An 18,512-nucleotide genomic window follows, 5' to 3' on the forward strand; every position below is an offset into this window, starting at 1 on the left:
TTGAAAACAATTGCTTTAACATAGAGTAACCCTATTAAATGAGTGAAGATATATTTAGTGCTAGGGAAATAGTGTAGTGGTAGCACATAGGAGAGGCCACAAGTTCAATTCCCAGCACCAGATTAATGCCAGAACTGGGCAGTGCTCTGGTCAATCTGTCTCTCCAGCAAATAAGTCTTCTTTAGTAAGTTCTATTTCTACAAAAATGTAGAACAAGAGTGTTGGAAGACTGCAGAGAGTAGGTGGTAAAACCAGGGCACATAGCCTGAGGAGCAGAGCAGACAGGACCACACTTCCTGGAGGTCTGTATGAGACCCACTCTGAAAGGCACATCTCGGCAGAGAGGCTAGGTGGGACCTGTGCTCTCCTGTAGGGGACATTTGTGGGCTGATGTCCTGGCTTCTGCGTCTTCCCCAGGAGGTGGCACAAGGAAGGGTATCACTATAACTATAGAACAACAGTTAAAAAGCTATAGCTTAAGGTCATTTACACAGCTCCTAAACTAATCTGCTACTGGAGAACAAACAGCAGAAAAAAGGAGTTAGGAAGCAATAAACTTATGAGAAACTGCCTAACACACTAACCATTCAAAAACAGATGGTGTTAAAATTGGGGAAAAGTCTCAAAACACAGAAATACTGACTTTAGGCATTATTTGCCAATGGTCATTATTGTGTAATTTTATAAAATACTAGGTTTAACTATTTGAAATTACTTAGTCATCACAGCAAAAAAACTCGTGGTAGGGCAGACTTATCTTGTTTTCTGACTACCATGGGGGTGGGGGTGGGGGTTCACTGGAGAAAAGGCTGTGGGAGGACAAGAAGCTGTAGGCTGTGTTGGTCAAACCTGAGTGAACTACAGAAGGACAGTGATAAGCTACACCAGAGGCTCCAATAAGCATTTCTGAGTTGATCCTGCACATAAACACAGAGTGGGAGGAGAAGAGGGACTGTCTTTCAGGAAACACTGGGCAAACAAAGGGAGAGGGCTAGAAAGTAGCCCTGAAGTCACCATGTGGGTGAGGTGCTATGAAAAGCTAGGCATGAGGGGCTGGACAGTGGTACACATGGTTAAGTGCACATAGTACTAAGTGCAAGAACCCGCACAAGGGTTCCCCTGCAGGGGGAATGCTTCACAAGTGGCAAAGCAGATCTGCAGGTGTCTATCTTTCCTTCTCCTTTCTCAATTTCTCTCTGTCCTATCCAATAAAATGGAAAAATGGCTGCCAGGGGCAGTGGATTTGTAGTGCTGGCACCAAGCCCCAGCAATAACCCTGGAGGAGGAAAACAAAGAGGAAGAAAGGAGAGGGGAAGGGAGAGGGAAGGGAGGGAATATGCTCTTCTCTCAGGAAACACTCATCACAACAGCAGCTATACAGCCCAGGAACCTGCAGAGATGGCCTGGCTTTGGAGGGTCACACAGTCACGACTCCTGAGGACACTCCCCAATCTGAGCCTGACCCCGGGAAACAGACAATCCAATGCTCTAGATCACGAGTGGCACACTAATTGTTTGAGGACCCTGGTGTGTAACCTGGCTCCTTGTTCCCTATAGGACATCCACAGCACAAATGCATATGTTATATATATAATAAGTAATAAGAGTAAGGCAGGAAGACAAGTGAGCAATCACAGATTTCCTGGTTCTGGTAACCATACTGTAGTCACGCTACAGGAAGACCCTTTGCAAGAAGCATGGATGCTCTAGTATCTTCCCATATCCCACTGCCCCCTTACAAAATACCCTATAAGGAATCAAATACTCATCCACTCCCCCAAATGACCAGCAACAGAAGTGAGCTGAGGGGAGTGAGGAGATCTGCCCACAGGAAGGCAGCTGGAAAAAACTAGAAGCAACAACTCTTCTCTGGGACTTTACCCTTGGAGTCTCCATAAACCACAGTATCTCTAACTGAAAATTCTCACATCCAGAATCTTCTAACCAACTGAGCAAAGTAGTAAGATATTAGTACAATCTTCATGGTGAAAGCAGAGAGCACATCAAGCACCAGACATGTTCCTATGCAGGTCCACTGAGTCATCAAGAGCTCACATCACTGACAGGCCCACAGAGCTCTCTCACACACCCCAGAGCAAAGTGGTGATAGGTCTCCTTTACCTGTCTGTGACTTTGTGGTGGCCATGTAGCACTGGTTCTGAGGTAGCGACTGGTGAAGGGATGGGAAGGGGGATAAAAGCTGCTGTCGTCCAAAATCAGAAATGCTTGTGTTCATGTCCTCTTTTGGCTCCTCGTGCTCTCGAGCTTCTCTGGAATCTTTACTGGCTGCATGCTTCAAAATAAAGAAAATTAATGACTATAATTATGCACAGCAGATGGTCATTGAAATGACATGCCCCTAAAGCACAGCCCCTTTCCTCATAAACTCCCCTCCATTGAGTTACTATGAGAGAAAGAGGACAAAGTCTGAAAGCCTACTGCCATCAAAGAAAGCTCCTAGCAAAGCCTGGCCACTCCTCATTTCAGCATCTGAAAGTTAAGCATGGTACTTACATTTAACTTTTTTGTGCCACTGCTTGAACCTCACTACTCTAGGCTGACTTTTTCAGATAGAGGAGGGAGAGAGAAGGTGGGAAGGGGGTATCACAGTAGCTACTATGGAGGCCAGTACAGTTGGGGTCTGGCTGGAACCTGGGTTTGAGTGTATTAACACAGCAAGGACACTACCAAGGTGATCCATATTGTTGATCTTGTGTTTACATTTTTATTTATTTGTTTTCCTGAGAGTGCTTTCTTTTTATTTATTTATTTTCTCTTTTATTGCCCTTTTCTACTGTTGTTGTTACTGATGTCGTCATCATTAAGACAGGACAGAGAAAAATGGAGAGAGGAGGGGAAGACAGAGGAAAAAAGATAGACACCTGCAGACCTGCTTCACCGCGTGTGAAGCGACTCCCCTGCAGGTGGGGAGCTGGGGGCTTGAATGGGGTTACTTGAACTGGTCCTTGCACTTTGCACCACGTGCACTTAACCTGCTGCGCTACTGCCCGACTCTTGTGTTTACATTTTTTAAAGAGAGAAAAGAAGAGGAAGAGTGACAAGGTGAGGGAGGAAAGAGAGAATGAGGAATCAGCAGAAGAGGAAGGAAGGGAAAAAAGATGAAAGAAGAGGGGGAAATGAAAGCAGCAGCAACAACGTGCATGCAAAACCTGAAATATTTTTTATACAGCTCTTTGTAGAAAGTTAGTCAAAGCCTGTCTCAGCAAAGAGAATATTACTGTGTTATGAAATACCTCAAGTGGGCCATATCAAAAACTCTCAAAAGTGTCAGGGTCTTAAATGAGGTCCTTTAAGCTCTATTCTAGTTTATCAGCTATATTGTGTAACACCCCCAAATGGCATATATGTCACAACACATTTTTAAAATTGTTTTTCGCTCACAGACCTGCTGTTGTAAGTCAGTTTGTAGGGTCTTGCTTCTGTGGGGTCCCTAAAGCAGTCAGACCCTAGAAGCAGAGAGTGGGTAGAAGTAGGTACTGGGGTAAAGTGGGTACAGCATGTCAGTTTGGGAAGACGAAGGTGTCTGAGATGCATAGTGGGGCTGGCTGCATAAGGACTCACCATGCTCCTTCCAGGCTCAGCATCTCTCCTGTCTGGGGCTCTGCACCTGACTTCACCTGGCTGCCCTTATTTTGCCTCTGATAGCAACTGTTTGACCCATTACACATGGCTGAGAACATGCTCTTTCACTACCCTTCCTGCTAGCCTATTCTCGGTACAGAATACTAAGACCTATCCTTGACACAAGGAGCCCCATACTAGCCTACAAGACCAGCTACTGGCAGACTAGGACCAGGAAGTGCCCCACCTAAACCATTCCAGAAGACTACACATCAGGCAGTCACTGGGTCCCTGGGGTCACACAGCACACCCACAATTCCTTCACAATGACTGCAGGCAGACAACAGAAGACATACACAGAGCTCACAGTCACACAATAGGAAATCACAGGGAGGAGCTCCAGTGGTGCAATCGGTACTTATACGGAAATCAAAGGGACAAATGGGCACACTCCTGGGAGGAAGAAGTCCAAAGAGGAAGTCCAAACAAAATTTCCACTGGGGAAACAGATTAGTAACACAGACAGTAAAAGAATTATAACATCTTTTGAAAAAATAAAATTAACATATAGCTAAGAACAGTTTTTTTTCCCCCTTGGAAGAACTAATCAAAGATATGGGACATGAAAATAGTAATTGCCAAAAAAAAAATATCATTCTAAGAAGTAAACAGGAAAAATCATAAAAGGCTAAAGAACAGATCAGGAAGCAGAAAGGTATGGTGCTATCCATGGAGATGGAAGTTCCCTGGTCCATCTCTAGAGCTCCACAGAAAGAAAAGCTGTACAAAGCATTGTTTAGAGCTGGAGACAGAGGCCTACTCACGACAATCAGATTGGTTTTGTAATGATCACTATCAATGCCAAGAGTAAGAAATCCCAGGGGAATGTAATATAAACTCAGAAATCACTCCTAGCTAAATCAATAGAAAACTGGGAGACATTTTGAGTAAGTGCATTCTATGGGGCAAGAAAGAAGAGAAAAAAGCCAATTGGGTAGCAAAAGATGCATCTTGAGGTGCTCAGAATGTGTCAGTCCTCAGTGTAAGCCCTGAGGCAGGACAGTCTGTAACACAGGCCTTTGTTACTTCATTTCTATGTACTTCAACTTGACCAACTTTCCCCACAAGACAAGTGAAGACAGCCACTGAGCTTTTGCTAGCTGGAATGAATGTTCCTAGAGGCCCACAGCAGTGAAGTGATCTCTGAAAACATCAGACGCATCCTGACTTAGTGGCCACTGGGAAACTGGAAGGGGACCTGGCCCCAGAAAGAGGACTGAGAGACTCATCTACAGTGTGGTTTGTATGTGAACCACCAGAAGCATCTCTGGAGCCTTCCTAGCTGCAAACCGCTTGTCAGATGACCAATGCCATTTAATGGCCTTCCCCCTTATGGCAACAAAAATCCACTTGCCACTGTGACAACAAAAGAACACAAAGCAAAGGGAAGACAGACACTGAAGCAGCCCCAGGCATCATTACCAGACCCAGGATGGACTTAGGCATGGTCTTCCGTGCCCTGTGAACCTTGACATCAGCACCAGGAACCGCGGGCTTCTTTTCTTCTGTGTCTTTGCTGCCTTCCCCAAGCTTGGCTGGTGCTGTAGTTGGCATCTGGGGACACATACTGGGAGTCCTCCCCTTGCCAGCTCCTCCGGGAAGGGTCTTTGCAGCATGACCAGGAAGTGAAGAAGCCAAAGTGCTGGTAATCCGTAAGGGCGGCTCCTGCAGGGTGGGCTTACTCAGGAAGAACCCATTGCTCCCAATGACGGAAGTCTGTGTGAAGTCATCCGCTCTCACGTGGTTTTGCTTCCCCACTTCTATGTCTCTTTCTGAAATCCCATTTTCCGATATTCGGGCTAGCTTCTTAGAGCCTTCCTGTGGGCTGACTTTTGTACTTTCCTGAGTATGTTTCACTGCATTTAGATGACTGCTTGCATCGCTCTGCTCACAGGATCCGTTGGCTTCACCATCTGTAGTTGAAGGGGTCTCTCCTCCCTGCTTCTCTGCTGAGCCTTCATCAGCAGCCATAGAGACCTCTGTGAACAGAGAACAGAGAATCAGTGTTGCAGACACCATCCTGCCCAAACATGCCAGCCAAGAGCCATGACTTCAATGAGTGGCTCAGGGACTATCCCACATGCAAACAACCACTTAAGTCCAAACAGATTTGATATACAATTATGCTGTGGACAGTTAACTGAAAGGCAGTTAGGTCTGGGCAAGATCTGGTCCTAAGGAGTGTCAGTGCTGAACTCGCATGCCAGCTGCCTATTCATGTGTGTGTGTTTGTGGGGGTGGAGGAAAAGGGGACAGACACACAGACAGACCACAGTACTGCCTCAGAGACACAATCTAAGACCAGAGGCACAAAACAAAACTCCTTACTTGTTGAATAAATTATTCAAAAATCACATTTCAAAATGCATGATATATTTTAATACAACCGCCAGTAAAATAAAATTAAACATGATTTAGAGCTAGAGAATAGGCTTCAGGTCTACAGCCATACCACCCTAGATGGCTGTAGACGTCCTATCTCATCTGATCTCGGAAGCTAAGCAGGGTCAGTCCTAGTTAGTACTTGGATGGGAGAACAGGCTTCAGGAGTAATTTCAGAAGGATAAACTCAGAGAAAATGGGGGACAAAATAAAAAAAGACAACACATTTTTGGAACCCTAGTCTATAAGACGATTCTCTCAAAAAGCCCATTAGGTTTGCAGGATAATTCACCTGGGAAGGTTTCTACTTTGACAAACAGGTGGCCCAGGTTTGAGCACCTGGCCCCCATGGCACTGGGGGAGGTGTGGGTGCTGTGGTCTCACCCTCCTTTCTCTCTACATGAAAAAGTGGACTCAGAATGGTGAAGCCACAGTGACAACAAAAACATATAAAAGTGAAAATGGAAACAATGAACAATTAAATTGTAAGAATGCAACAGAAATACTGAGTTCAAAAATCAAGATACAAAAACCAGAGCATTTTTCTGTACTGGTATTACTTAGAAAATATAAGAGAGGGGGCCAGGTCCAGGTGGTGGCACACCTAGTTGAGTGTACATGTTACAACGCACAAGGAGCCAGGTTCGAGCCCCCAGTCCCCACCTGCAGGGGGAAAGCTCTTACAGGTGTCTCTCTGTCTCTCCCTCTTTATCACCCCCTTCTCTCTTGATTTCTGGCTGTCTCTATCCAATAAATAAAATAAAGATAATAAAGATGAGTAAAATCTTTTTTTAAAAAAGAAAATTTAAGAGGAAAAAAAATAAGATACCATTCACAAAAGGCATGAAAACTATAAATGGGGGCTGGGAGGTAGCACAGAGGCTTAAGTGCACATGGCGCAAAGCACAAGGACGGGCATAAGGATCCGGGTTCCAGCCCTTGGCTCTACACTTGTAGCGCACGGGGGGTGGGGGTGGGGTGGTTCGTTGCTTCTCAAGTTGTGAAGCAGGTCTGCAGTTATCTATCCCCCCCCCTTTTTTTTAATATTTCATTTATTTATCCATGAGAAAGATAGAAGAGGACAGAGAGAAAGAACCAGACCAGACATCACTCTGGTACACGTGCTGCTGAGGATTGAACTCAGGACCTCATGCTTGAGAATTCAGTGCTTTATCCACTGCGCCACCTCCCAGACCATTCTCTCCGCCATCTTCCCCTTTCAATCCTATCCAACAACAATGACAGCAATAACAACAGCAATAATAGTAGCAACAACAATGATAAACAACAAGGGCAGCAAAAGGGGAAAAAATGGCCTCCACGAGCAGTGGATTCATAGTGCATAATGTTTATTAAGTTCTGGTTGCTTTAGTTATTACTCTTATTTTTTCGTACATAACTGTGGAAAAGGGGGAAGGTTAGCCTACGGAATTTAGAAGTTTTATGACCTGTCAAGACAAGATACACCATTGGGAGGTGTGGTGGGGGGACTTTCTCAAGACCTATTATCTGGGGCTTCTCTTCTTCCTAGTTTGGTTAGTTAACTCTTTCTGAGCCCCAGCCATAACCCTGGAGACCAAAAAAAAAAAAAAGGAAAAAAATTGAAAAGAAAAAAGACAGAAAACTGCAAAGTACATAAACTTTTAATCAAGATTACTCAATGACTGTGTAGAAGAGATTTTTGTGAATAAAAGCATTGCATGATCTTGAATGGGTGAAATGCATACAAAGACATCAAGCTGCCTCAAATTAAACTTATAAATTCAATGACACTCTAATTGAAATTCCAATCAGTGCATTGAAAAATGCTACAGTGTTTTTCAAGAATGTAAAGAGAAAATTAACATTTCATAAATAACAAAATAAATCATGAAAAGAGAATAGTAGAGGCAAAGGGGAAGCAGGTTCACGAGATAGAGGAAGTTCTGATGGGCCTCCCTGATGCCACTCACAAAAGTGGAGAAACACAAAGCCAATTTCTCAGGGTGGGTTTAAGAAGAGCAGTACAAGCAGGCCAACTGCTGAAGCTAATTAGAAAGACCAATTCCTGCTTCCATGACAGCTCTGCTAATTTGTAACCACATCTGGATCACCTCAAAAAAATCTGCTGATTCAACTACATGCTGAAGGCTGAGGAGCAATGCCTGGGATAGCATGAAAACCTCAGTGCTACACAGGGGATGTATAGAAAAATAAACCTGTGGCCTAGAAAATGGGGAATTTTTGTTAGATATCAAAAGCATTAAGTCATAAAAGCTAGGACCACCCCACCCCAGTGATATGGTATGATGTAACAAAAAATAGACTTATCTCAGTCCACAGTTCACACAGAGCTTCTAAAATCCCTCAGAATCTTACAGGTACCTTTTGTTTTAATGAAGTGAATGCTCAGCAGAAGAAAAAATTGTAATCAAGAAAAAGCAATCATCAAAAGCTTGGATCTCTCAGTCTTACCCCACTGTTTCAGGGGTGGGAGAGGAGCTGGCAATTAAAGTTTTAATCCATTTAGTCTTTAGATGAAGCCTCCCAACTACCAGGTCCAGATGGCATCAGGCTGGTGAGCATATTTGCATGGATTAGACAGGGTGAGAGGCCCCTGCCCCTCTCTATACCCAGCTTATATGTTGCCTTCAATTGGTTTTTCCTGAACTGTTTCTTTTTATATAACTAGCAAAAGAAAAAGAAAACACGGTGCTTTCCTAAGTTCTGTGGGTAATTCCAGCAAATGATACTAAAACTGACTTGAGGAGGTAGCCTCAAGAACCTCCAGTAGGAGTGGGGACCCTTTATATACCACTGGTGTCTGATGTGGAGGCTACTTTATGAAGCTAAGCCCTTGACCTGTGGAGCTGATAGTAACTGCAGGGAGACAAAGTTAGATGGGGATCAAATAACACCCAAATGTCCATAATGGCTCAGTGTGGAAAACACACATTTGGATTCAGAGTGTTGTAATAGTGACTGTGGAAGATAATAGTAGTTTTCTTCTTAAAGATGGGATTAAAGATGTGTACTATTAACATTGAATGTTATCTGGTAGCTAGTATAATCAAATAAGAAAAAGAAACAAAGAACCTTCTTACTGGAGAGAAATAGCAACTTTAATCATGTCTGACATAATCAGAGTAAGTAGAAAGTCCAAAGGCTTCTGTAAGCAAATTATCAGAACCAATGGCTAAGTTTACAATTGGTACAAAAGATTAACGATAAAATGAACCTTGTCCTAAAAATGAAAAAGAAATATAAATGAAAAACTATGAAATTAAAGAGAAGAACATTTAGGGATGGACAAAGAGTCTAGAGACCAAAGTCATAATCCCTAAAAGAAAATTGATAAATTAGATATTTAAATAAATTTAGTATCTCAGGGGATGGGCACTGGGTTCTATCCCTGGCATCATATACACCACAGTGATACTCTGGTTTTCTCATATTAGTAATAAATACTTAAAAAAATAAAATTGAAATAGAAAAGAAAAAAGAGAATGCTATGGCAAAGAAAGAGTTAACTAACCAAACTAGGAAGAAGAGAAGCCCCAGATAAAAGGTCTTGAGAAAGTCCCCCCACCACACCTCCCAATGGTGTATCTTGTCATGACAGGTCATAAAACTTCTAAATCCTGTAGGCTAACCTTCCCCCCCTTTTTCATAGCTATTTAGGAAAAGATAAGAGTAATAACTAAGGCAACCAGAACTTAATAAACATTATGAAAATGGCCATTCTACCAAAATTAATCTACAATTTCAATGCAAGCCCTATCAAAACTCCAATGTCATTTTTCAAGCAAATTGAACAACCTGTCCAAAAACTTGTGTGGAGCCACAAAAGGCCATGTATTGCCAAAGCATTTCTGAGAAAAAGGGAAAAAATATGGAGGTTTAACACTCCTCAACTTCATTTTATACCACAAAGCAATAGTAATCAAAACAGCCTGGTACTGGAATAAAAATGGACACTTGGATCAATGGAGCAGGACTGAAAGTCCAGAAATAAGCCCACACATATACAACCACCTTGTATATGACAAAGGGTCCAAAACCATACAATGGAGTATAGAAAGTCTCTTCAAGAGAAGGCACTGGGAAAATTGGGCAGCCACATGTAGGAAAGTGAAACTAGACCACCACCTAACACCATACACCAAGGTCAAATCAAAGTAGATTAGAGATCTAGACAGTAAACCAGAAACCCTAAAATGTATAGAAGAAAATGCTATTGAAACTTTGCAGGACCTTCACATCAAAGATGTATTTGGAGACTCAACCCCCTGGGCACGGAAAATGAAAACAAGAGTAAATAAGTGGGATTACATGAAACTAAAATGCTTCTATACATCAACAGCAAACTACACACGAATAACCAGGCAACCCAGTAAACGGAAGAAGATATTTACACATCACACATCAATAAAAATAATAATAAAGAAAGAAAGAAATGGCTGTCAGGAATAGTGGATTCGTAGTGCAGGCACTGAGCCCTAGTGATACCAGGGTGGGGGTGGGGGGTGGAGGTGAGAAAGAAAAAAGAAATAGTTAAGAAATCAATAAATAGGGTTAGCATAATAGTCTGTAAAAGGCTTTTATGCCTAAGGCTGAAGTCCCAGGTTCAATGTACAGGACCACCAAAAGCCAGAGCTGAGCAGTGCCCAGTGGGGGGGGGGGGAAGGGGGAGGGAGGAGAGAGAGATTCATTAAATAAATAAATATACTAAGGGGGGAAAAAGAGAGAGAGAGAGAGAAAGAAATCTGGTGTACTGCACCAAAGACTATGGGGTGGTTGGGGGGGGGTACAGGTCCTGGAAAAGGATGACAGAGGATCTAGTGGGGGTTATACTGTTATGTGGAAAACTGAGAAATGTTATGCATGTACAAACTATTGTATTTACTGGTGAATGTAAAACATTAATCCCCCAATAAAGGGGGGGGAGAAATAAATAAATGTAGAGATACACCTCAGCAGAAAGATAGAAGGCTGTCTTAATATGTTGACTCTCTCAAAAGCCTAGACCAGGGAGAACAGAAGCAACTGGTAGCACAGCTATATACAAGATGTTGGGTATTATACCCCAAACCCTAACAAAGGGACTTTTCAAAGTTAACCCAATCACTAAATGATGTGATAATAACAATAACTATCCATTGTCTTCTTGAACCCTAAGACAGCAGGAACCTCACATTTCTACTATAGAGCCTATATTTCTCCCAGTCCTGGAACCTTAGGTTGGGGCCCATTTTCCTGCATGCTTCTCTCAATCCAAATCAAATAATATTGCATCTGCGGATCACAACCCAATCAATGCAACGAGTGCCACCCCAGCATGCTTCACTTCAGACTGGGTCCAGACACTTCAGGTGTGGAATGACAACCCTTCAGCTTCATCACTCGGGTGAGACCTTTCCTTTCATAGTATTCTCTAATTCCATTCCAGGTAGTCCACACCCCAATAAAGTCCCCAAACCTAGATATAGTCCAGGTCCCCTGAGACAGAACATATGTTCACACATGCCCATAAGCTAGGGAAAAATATATACCTGAAAGCAGAAGTACACAAGAGCCTGCAGGGAGTACCTCCCAACACTTCATCTGCACTATTCCAGTCTTTAGGTCCACGGTTGTTCAACAATTTGTTTGGCTTTGTATGTTAACTCTCTTTTCAGCCACCAGGTTCCAGATGCCAGCACGATGCCGGCCAGGCTTCCCTGGACAGACGACCCCACCAATGTGTCCTGGAGCTCTGCTTCCCCAGAGACCCACCCTACTAGGGAAAGAGAGAGGCAGACTGAGAGTATGGACTGACCAGTCAACGCCCATGTTCAGTGGGGAAGCAATTACAGAAGCCAGACCTTCCACCTTCTGCAACCCACAATGACCCTGGGTCCATGCTCCCAGAGGGATAGAGAATGGGAAAGCTATCAGGGGAGGGGATGGGATGTGGAGATCGGGTGGCGGGAATTGTGTGGAACTGTACCCCTCTTATCCTATGGTTTTGTTAATGTCTCTTTTCTTAAAAAAAAAAAAATGTAGTCTTAGCATACAGAAAAAAAAAAATTTAGTATTAAGTCATCTTACCAGGTGAAGAGTTCTTAGATGAGCATGCAAGTTACTAATGCCACCTTATTAGTAAGGCTAAATTCTGTTATCCAAGTAAAATGTCCTTTGACATTCAGATCTGGTAGTTCCATCATCTCTTATCCTTTCTGGGTGTTCTATTCAGTTTTTTTCTTGTCACTGTGGGCTGTGTTCCCCTTTTTGCATCTTTTAATCTCTGTTAAGATATTTAGAACAGTACGGCTGGAAGATTGTGATGCTGGTTGCTTATGTTTTCTTTTTCAACTAGATTGTTGGGCATTTCCAAGGTATTTGATTGATAAATTTATAACCACAGTTGATCTCTTCTTGGCCTGTTTGTAAAATACATTTTTTAGCACTTCAGTGTATTGTTGTATAAGACATTTTACAACCAGGTGTGCAACCACCCAGTCCCTGTTTTTCTCCTTCTCTATCTTCCCCTCCTCTCCCAATCTCTGTCCAAAAACAAATAATCTCAAAAAAAAAAAAAAAAAAAAAAAAGAATCCCAGCAGAGTCTGTAAGAATTAAAAATACAGCATGTGAAATGAAACTTTCCTGAGACCAACCCCACACACCTCGGAAAGCTCCATGGATGGAGGAAAAGTACTGTGGCTCTGTCTCTTTGCAATGTAAAAAAAAACAAATAATATAAAAACAATGACAATGTCAGTCTAGGAGCAATGGGAACATGTATACTCAAGGCCTAGCATCATGTATCTGAAGGGATGCATTGGATCGACCTTCTTGTGGTGCATCCCGTGAGTACCCATTCATTGGGGAAACTGACGATCCTTCCTAGCCGACTGAATCCACATGGATTCAGCTCCTGACAGCTTTCAACCTGACCTGTTGACTGGCTACGGAAGAAGGGCAAACGCTAGAAGAAGAAGATGTATCTGAAAGGGGGGAGAAAAAGAGAGATACTAATTAAAGATGAATATTTAAAAAATGAATATTATAGTCAGGAGAGAGTTTACCTGGTGGAATACACATTGCCTGAGGACCTGGTTTGAATTTCTACCACCATGGGAGCACCACATAGACATAGGGGACACTTTATGGACAGCGGAGTGGTACTATGATGTCTCTACTTCTTTCTCTCTATCTGAATTAAAAGAAAAGGGGGGAAAGTGCACCAAGAACAGCAGAACTGCATAGGTAGAACGCTTGGTGGGCATAAAACAAAGCAACAAATATGATTAATAATATAAGCCCAAGAAAAAATATTGAAAAGGGAAGAGAGATGAAAACGATATAACTAGTAAAAAGCTATAAAGAATCATTGGGGGGAAAAGAAAACAACTAGTCAAGCCAAAAAGAAAAATATGGAAGCCAAAAAAAATGCAATCACTGAAAGGAAAAGGAACAAAAGGGAAAAAAAAAAAAACCCCGAGAAAACAAGTCAATATAGTCCAGTCAAAACAAATTGATGTTCTAAACACTCCACTAAAAAGGCAGAGATTATCAGACCAGATTTAAAAAAAAGTAAGAGCAACTGCATTACTTCGATAAACCAAAAAAACAAACAAACAAACAAACCACCACCACATAAATATATATTTGAAAACACAGATATTGAATATAAAGGTATGAGGAAAATACACTGTGTAAGTCCTATGCAGAGGATGGAATATCACAAAAGATTAAAAGGAAGATTACTCATAACAATAAAACGGTCAATTCATCACAAAGGCATGGCACTCCTAAATGTTTATATACCTGAAACAAAAGTATCAAATTATACAAAAGAATAAAGCAACAGAATTGAAAATTGAAAGTAAGGGGCCTGGCAGTGTTACACCTCCTGGTTCAAGCCCAACCCCCTTTTCCCACCTGCAGGGGGGTTGTTTCATAAGCAGTTAAACAGGTCTGCAGGTGTCTATCCTTCTCACTCCCTCTCTACCTTCTCTTTCTCTCTCAATTTCTCTGTCCCACCACCCCCGCCAAAAAAAAAAAAAAAAAATTAAAGTAGGAAAATTCGTAAGAGCAATTGAGAGAGGAAGTTAGAAAATTAGTAAGAATGTGGAAAACTTGAATAAAGTTATCTAACTACAACAGTGACAATATAAAATGTTCCATCTTAAAACAGAACATTATTGTATAAATGTACATCAACTGACTATTCACTGAGAGAAATGCCATGGGCTTGCCTAATAAAACAAAAATTTGAAGGACTAAAATCACAAAGTATGCACCTATAAATAGTTGTAAATTATATCTTATAAATTATGCTTCTAAAGAACTTACAGGTCTAAGAAGAAACCGCAGGAAATCATAAAACATTTTAAACAGACTAAAAAAGACAAAAAAACATACCATAATTTGTAAGATGCAGCTAAATAAAGCTGTATGTAAAGGGACATATGGTTTTTATGAGCTTATACTATTAAACAAGTCTAAAGCCAAATAAACTAAAGCATCACATTAGTAAGGTGTAAAAATAAACAAACAAAAAGACCCAAGGTTCACTCCAAAAGAAATAACTAAATTAGTACTACAATGAATAAAGAAATAAAATTTGTAGTTAAGATTCTTATTTTTTTTGCCTCCAGGGTTATTGCTGGGACTTGGTGCCTACACTATGAATCCATTGCTCCTGGAGGCTATTCCCCCCACCTTTTAAATATTTATTCCCTTTTGTTGTCCTTTTTTTTATTGTTGTAGTTATTATTGTTGTAGTTATTGATGTCGTCATTGTTAGATAGGACAAAGAAAAATGGAGAGAGATGGGGAAGACAGAGACGGGGAGAGAAAGATAGACACTTGCAGACCTGCTTCACTGCCTGTGAAGCGACTCCCCTGCAGGTAGGGAGCCGGGGGCTGAACGGGATCCTTACTCCGCTCCTTGCGCTTTGCACCACTTGTGCTTAACCCGCTGCGCTACAGCCCTACTCCCTATTTTTTCCCTTTTGTTGCCCTTTTTCTTTATCATTGTTGTTGGATAGGACAGACAGACACCTGCAGACCTGCTTCACCGCTTGTGAGGCAACCCCCCTGCAGGTAGGGAGCCAGGGGCTTGAACCAGGATCCTTGAGCTGGTCCTTGCGCTTTGCTCCATGTGCACTTAACCTGCTGTGCTACTGCCCAGCCCCTGTAGTTAAAATTCTTCTTCTAAAACGGGAAATGTAGGGCCAGGTGGTTTGTTTCATTGCCAAATTTTATCCAATATTTGTAAAAATATTAATTCTATACAATCTCTTCCAGGAAATAATATAGGAAGTAATATTTTCTGACTCATTAATCCTGACATCAAAATCAGATAGAAATTCACAGAAATAGGTGTCAGGCAGTGGAGCACCAGGTTAAGCACACATAGAAGGACATGCAAGGATTCTGGTTTGAGCCACTGGTTCCACATCTGTGGTGTGTGTGTGTGTGTGTGTGTGTGTGTGTGTGTGTCTTCACAAGTGGTGAAACAGGGCTGCAGGTGTCTTTCTCTCTCCCTCTCGATTTTCCTCTGTCTTGTCCAGTAAAATAGAAAAAGAATGGCTGCCAGGAGCAGTGGACTCATGGTGCCAGCACTAAGTTCCAGTGATAATACTGGAAGGAGGGAAAAGAGGAAAGAAATTTGCAGAAATAAATAAGTAAATAATTTTTTAAAATATGGGAAGGAGGTAACAAGACTTTGGTGTAGGAGCAATGACTTACACACATCATGTGTGGGTATGAAATATATACCCCCTGGAACATGATGGCAGAGGAGGACCTAGTGGGGGTTGTATTATTATATGGAAATGTTATACATGTAGAAACTATTGTATTTTACTATCAACTGTAAACAATCCCCTAATAAATTTTTAAAAAAGAAAAATATCTATACAGCTATCAAGAACAATGAACCCACCTTCTCTGACCCATCTTGGACAGAGCTAGAAGGAATTATGTTAAGTGAGCTAAGTTAGAAAGATAAAGATGAGTATGGAATGATCCAACTCATCAACAGAAGCTGAGAAAGAAGAGCTGAAAGGGAAACTAAAAAAAGCAGGATCTGACTAAATTGAAAGTAGAGCACCAAAGTAAAATCCTGTGGTGAGGAGTAGACATGCGGCTTCCTGGGCTGGTGGGGGGTGGGTGGGTGGGATGGGACACAGTCTTTTGGTGGTGGGAATGGTGTTTATGTACATTTCTAGTAAAGTGTAGTCATATAAATCACTAGTTAATTAATATGAGAGGGGGAAAATTAATTGTATGTCTCAAAGTTTTTAAAACACAGACTGAGTCTTAATATATAGGCTGTGTATTTGATATGCAGACTCTCTCAAAAGCCTAGACCAAGTAGATCAGAGGCAACCAGTGGCACAGCTATTTACAAGATACTGGGTACTATACAGCAAACCCTAACAAAAGGACTTTTCAAAGTTAAACCAATTACCAAATAATGTGATGATAACATTAACTATCCATTGTTTTTTGAACTCGAAGACAGCAGGAACCTCACATCTCCATTATAGAGCCTATATTTCTCCCAGTCCTGGAACCTTAGGACAGGGCCCACTTTCCCGCATGCTTCTCCCAATCCATATCAAATAATATTGCATCAGCCGATCGCAACCTAATAAACGCAACGATTGCCACCTCAACATGCTTCAGCTCAGACTGTGTCCAGAGACTTCAGGTGTGGAATGACAACCCTTCAGCTTCATCACTCGGGTGAGACCTTTCCTTTCATAGCATTCTCTAATTCCATCCCAGGTGGATCACTTTCTAACAAAGTCCCAAAACCTAGATATACACCAGGGTCTGTGAGAGAGAGCATATGTTCACACGTATCCATAAACAAGTGCAAAATATATACCTGAAAGCAGAAGTACACTAGAGTTTGCAGTGAGCACCCCCCCCCCCCAACACTTCCTCTCCACTATTCCAAGCTTTGGGTCCATGATTGCTCAACGATTTGTTTGGCTTTGTATGTTAACTCTCTTTTCAGCCACCAGGTTCCAGATGCCAGCACGATGCCGGCCAGGCTTCCCTGGACTGAAGACCCCACCAATGTGCCCTGGAGCTCCACTTCCCCAGAGACCCACCCTACTAGGGAAAGAGAGAGGCAGACTGGGAGTATGGACTGACCAATCAATGTCCATGTTCAGCGGGGAAGCAATTACAGAAGCCAGACCTTCCACCTTCTGCAACCCACAATGACCCTGGGTCCATGTTCCCAGAGGGATAGAGAGTGGGAAAGCTATCAGGGGAGAGGAGGGGATGGGATATGGAGATTGGGTGGTGGGAATTGTGTGAAACTGTACCCCTCCTACCCTATGGTTTTGTTAATTTATCCTTTCTTAAATAAAAATTAAATTTAAAAAAAGAAAAATATACCCCTATTATAATTTAGTAAAAAGGCAAAGATTAGTTTATTATTATTTTATTTTTCTTATTTCTGTAACATTGACTTGAATGAATTGTTAATAAGTGTGCACATTAAAAAAATAGACACAAATATTTTGTGAAAAACACAACAAAAGTGGAGAGAAAAGCTGCTGTTATAGGCAACACCAGAGACTAATTCCAAGACATAATATGCAAAAGAAGTCCAATACGGGCTTTATTCGCATCCATAACAGACAAATATGAAAAAAAGAAAAAGACAAATATGTACCCAATATACAGTGACAGCCAATACTTGGTAGCTGCATGAGGACAGAATGGGATTAACTAGGAATAACATATGACAATTTTTAAGGAAGGACATCCTCAAAATGTAGACATATGAGAGTTGGGCGGTGGTGCAGCGGGTTAAGTGCACGTGGCGTGAAGCACAAGGACCAGCATCAGGATCCTGGTTCAAGTACCTGGGTCCCCACCTGCAGAGGAGTCGCTTCACAGGCGGTGAAGCAGGACTGCAGGTGTGTATCTTTCTCTCCCCACCTCTGTCTTCCCCCTCTCTTTCCAATCCAACAACATCAATAATAACTACAACAATAAAACAAGGGCAACAAAAGGAAGAAAATAAATAAATATTTTAAAAAATTCTTTCTGTTAAAAAATGTAGACATATACCAAAATTCACTATAAGCCCCATTTAAAGATGAGTTTATTTAATAGTACATAACTTAAACAATAAAGTTGAGTATAATAAAATACTCATAAATAAAAACTGGGCAGCCAGTTGAGCACACAATACCATGTGCAAGGAGTAGGGTTCAAGTCTCCATCTGGTAAAGCAGAGATGCTGGTGTCTCTCTGTCTCTCTCTCTCTCCCACCTCTAAGATACAAATAAATAATTAACCAGCTTTCTGGTCCTTTTTTCAGCCATGATATCATCTCCCCAGACAATAACTTGGATCCACCTGCATATCAGATTTTAGGCTTAGGGGAAAAAAGGAAAAATAAAAGAAGCTAGTATAGCCACGAGCCCTTTGGAATATAACTAAAATATGCCTACTAGCTATCTACAAAATGGAGACCCCCCCCCCCAAC

General features: G+C 41.8%; 1 protein-coding gene across 9 annotated transcripts in view; it reads right to left on the reverse strand.

Moving 5' to 3' along the window:
• The window catches only part of LOC103115865 (histone-lysine N-methyltransferase EHMT1), a 130,960-nt gene that overhangs the window by 41,171 nt on the left and 71,277 nt on the right, over positions 1-18,512 (reverse strand). For 8 of the 9 annotated variants that reach the window (XM_060184415.1, XM_060184419.1, XM_060184416.1 and 5 more), the window contains 2 exons: positions 5,065-5,621; positions 2,122-2,293 (listed from right to left, as the gene is read on the reverse strand). In XM_060184415.1, the coding sequence (XP_060040398.1) occupies positions 2,122-2,293; positions 5,065-5,621 (729 nt within the window). Of the gene's footprint in view, positions 1-2,121; positions 2,294-5,064; positions 5,622-12,093; positions 12,426-18,512 lie in introns of all 9 variants that reach the window. The other variant, XM_060184418.1, reaches the window with a different exon arrangement.

This window comes from Erinaceus europaeus, unplaced genomic scaffold (assembly GCF_950295315.1).
Source record: "Erinaceus europaeus unplaced genomic scaffold, mEriEur2.1 scaffold_314, whole genome shotgun sequence".
Taxonomy (NCBI): domain Eukaryota; kingdom Metazoa; phylum Chordata; class Mammalia; order Eulipotyphla; family Erinaceidae; genus Erinaceus; species Erinaceus europaeus.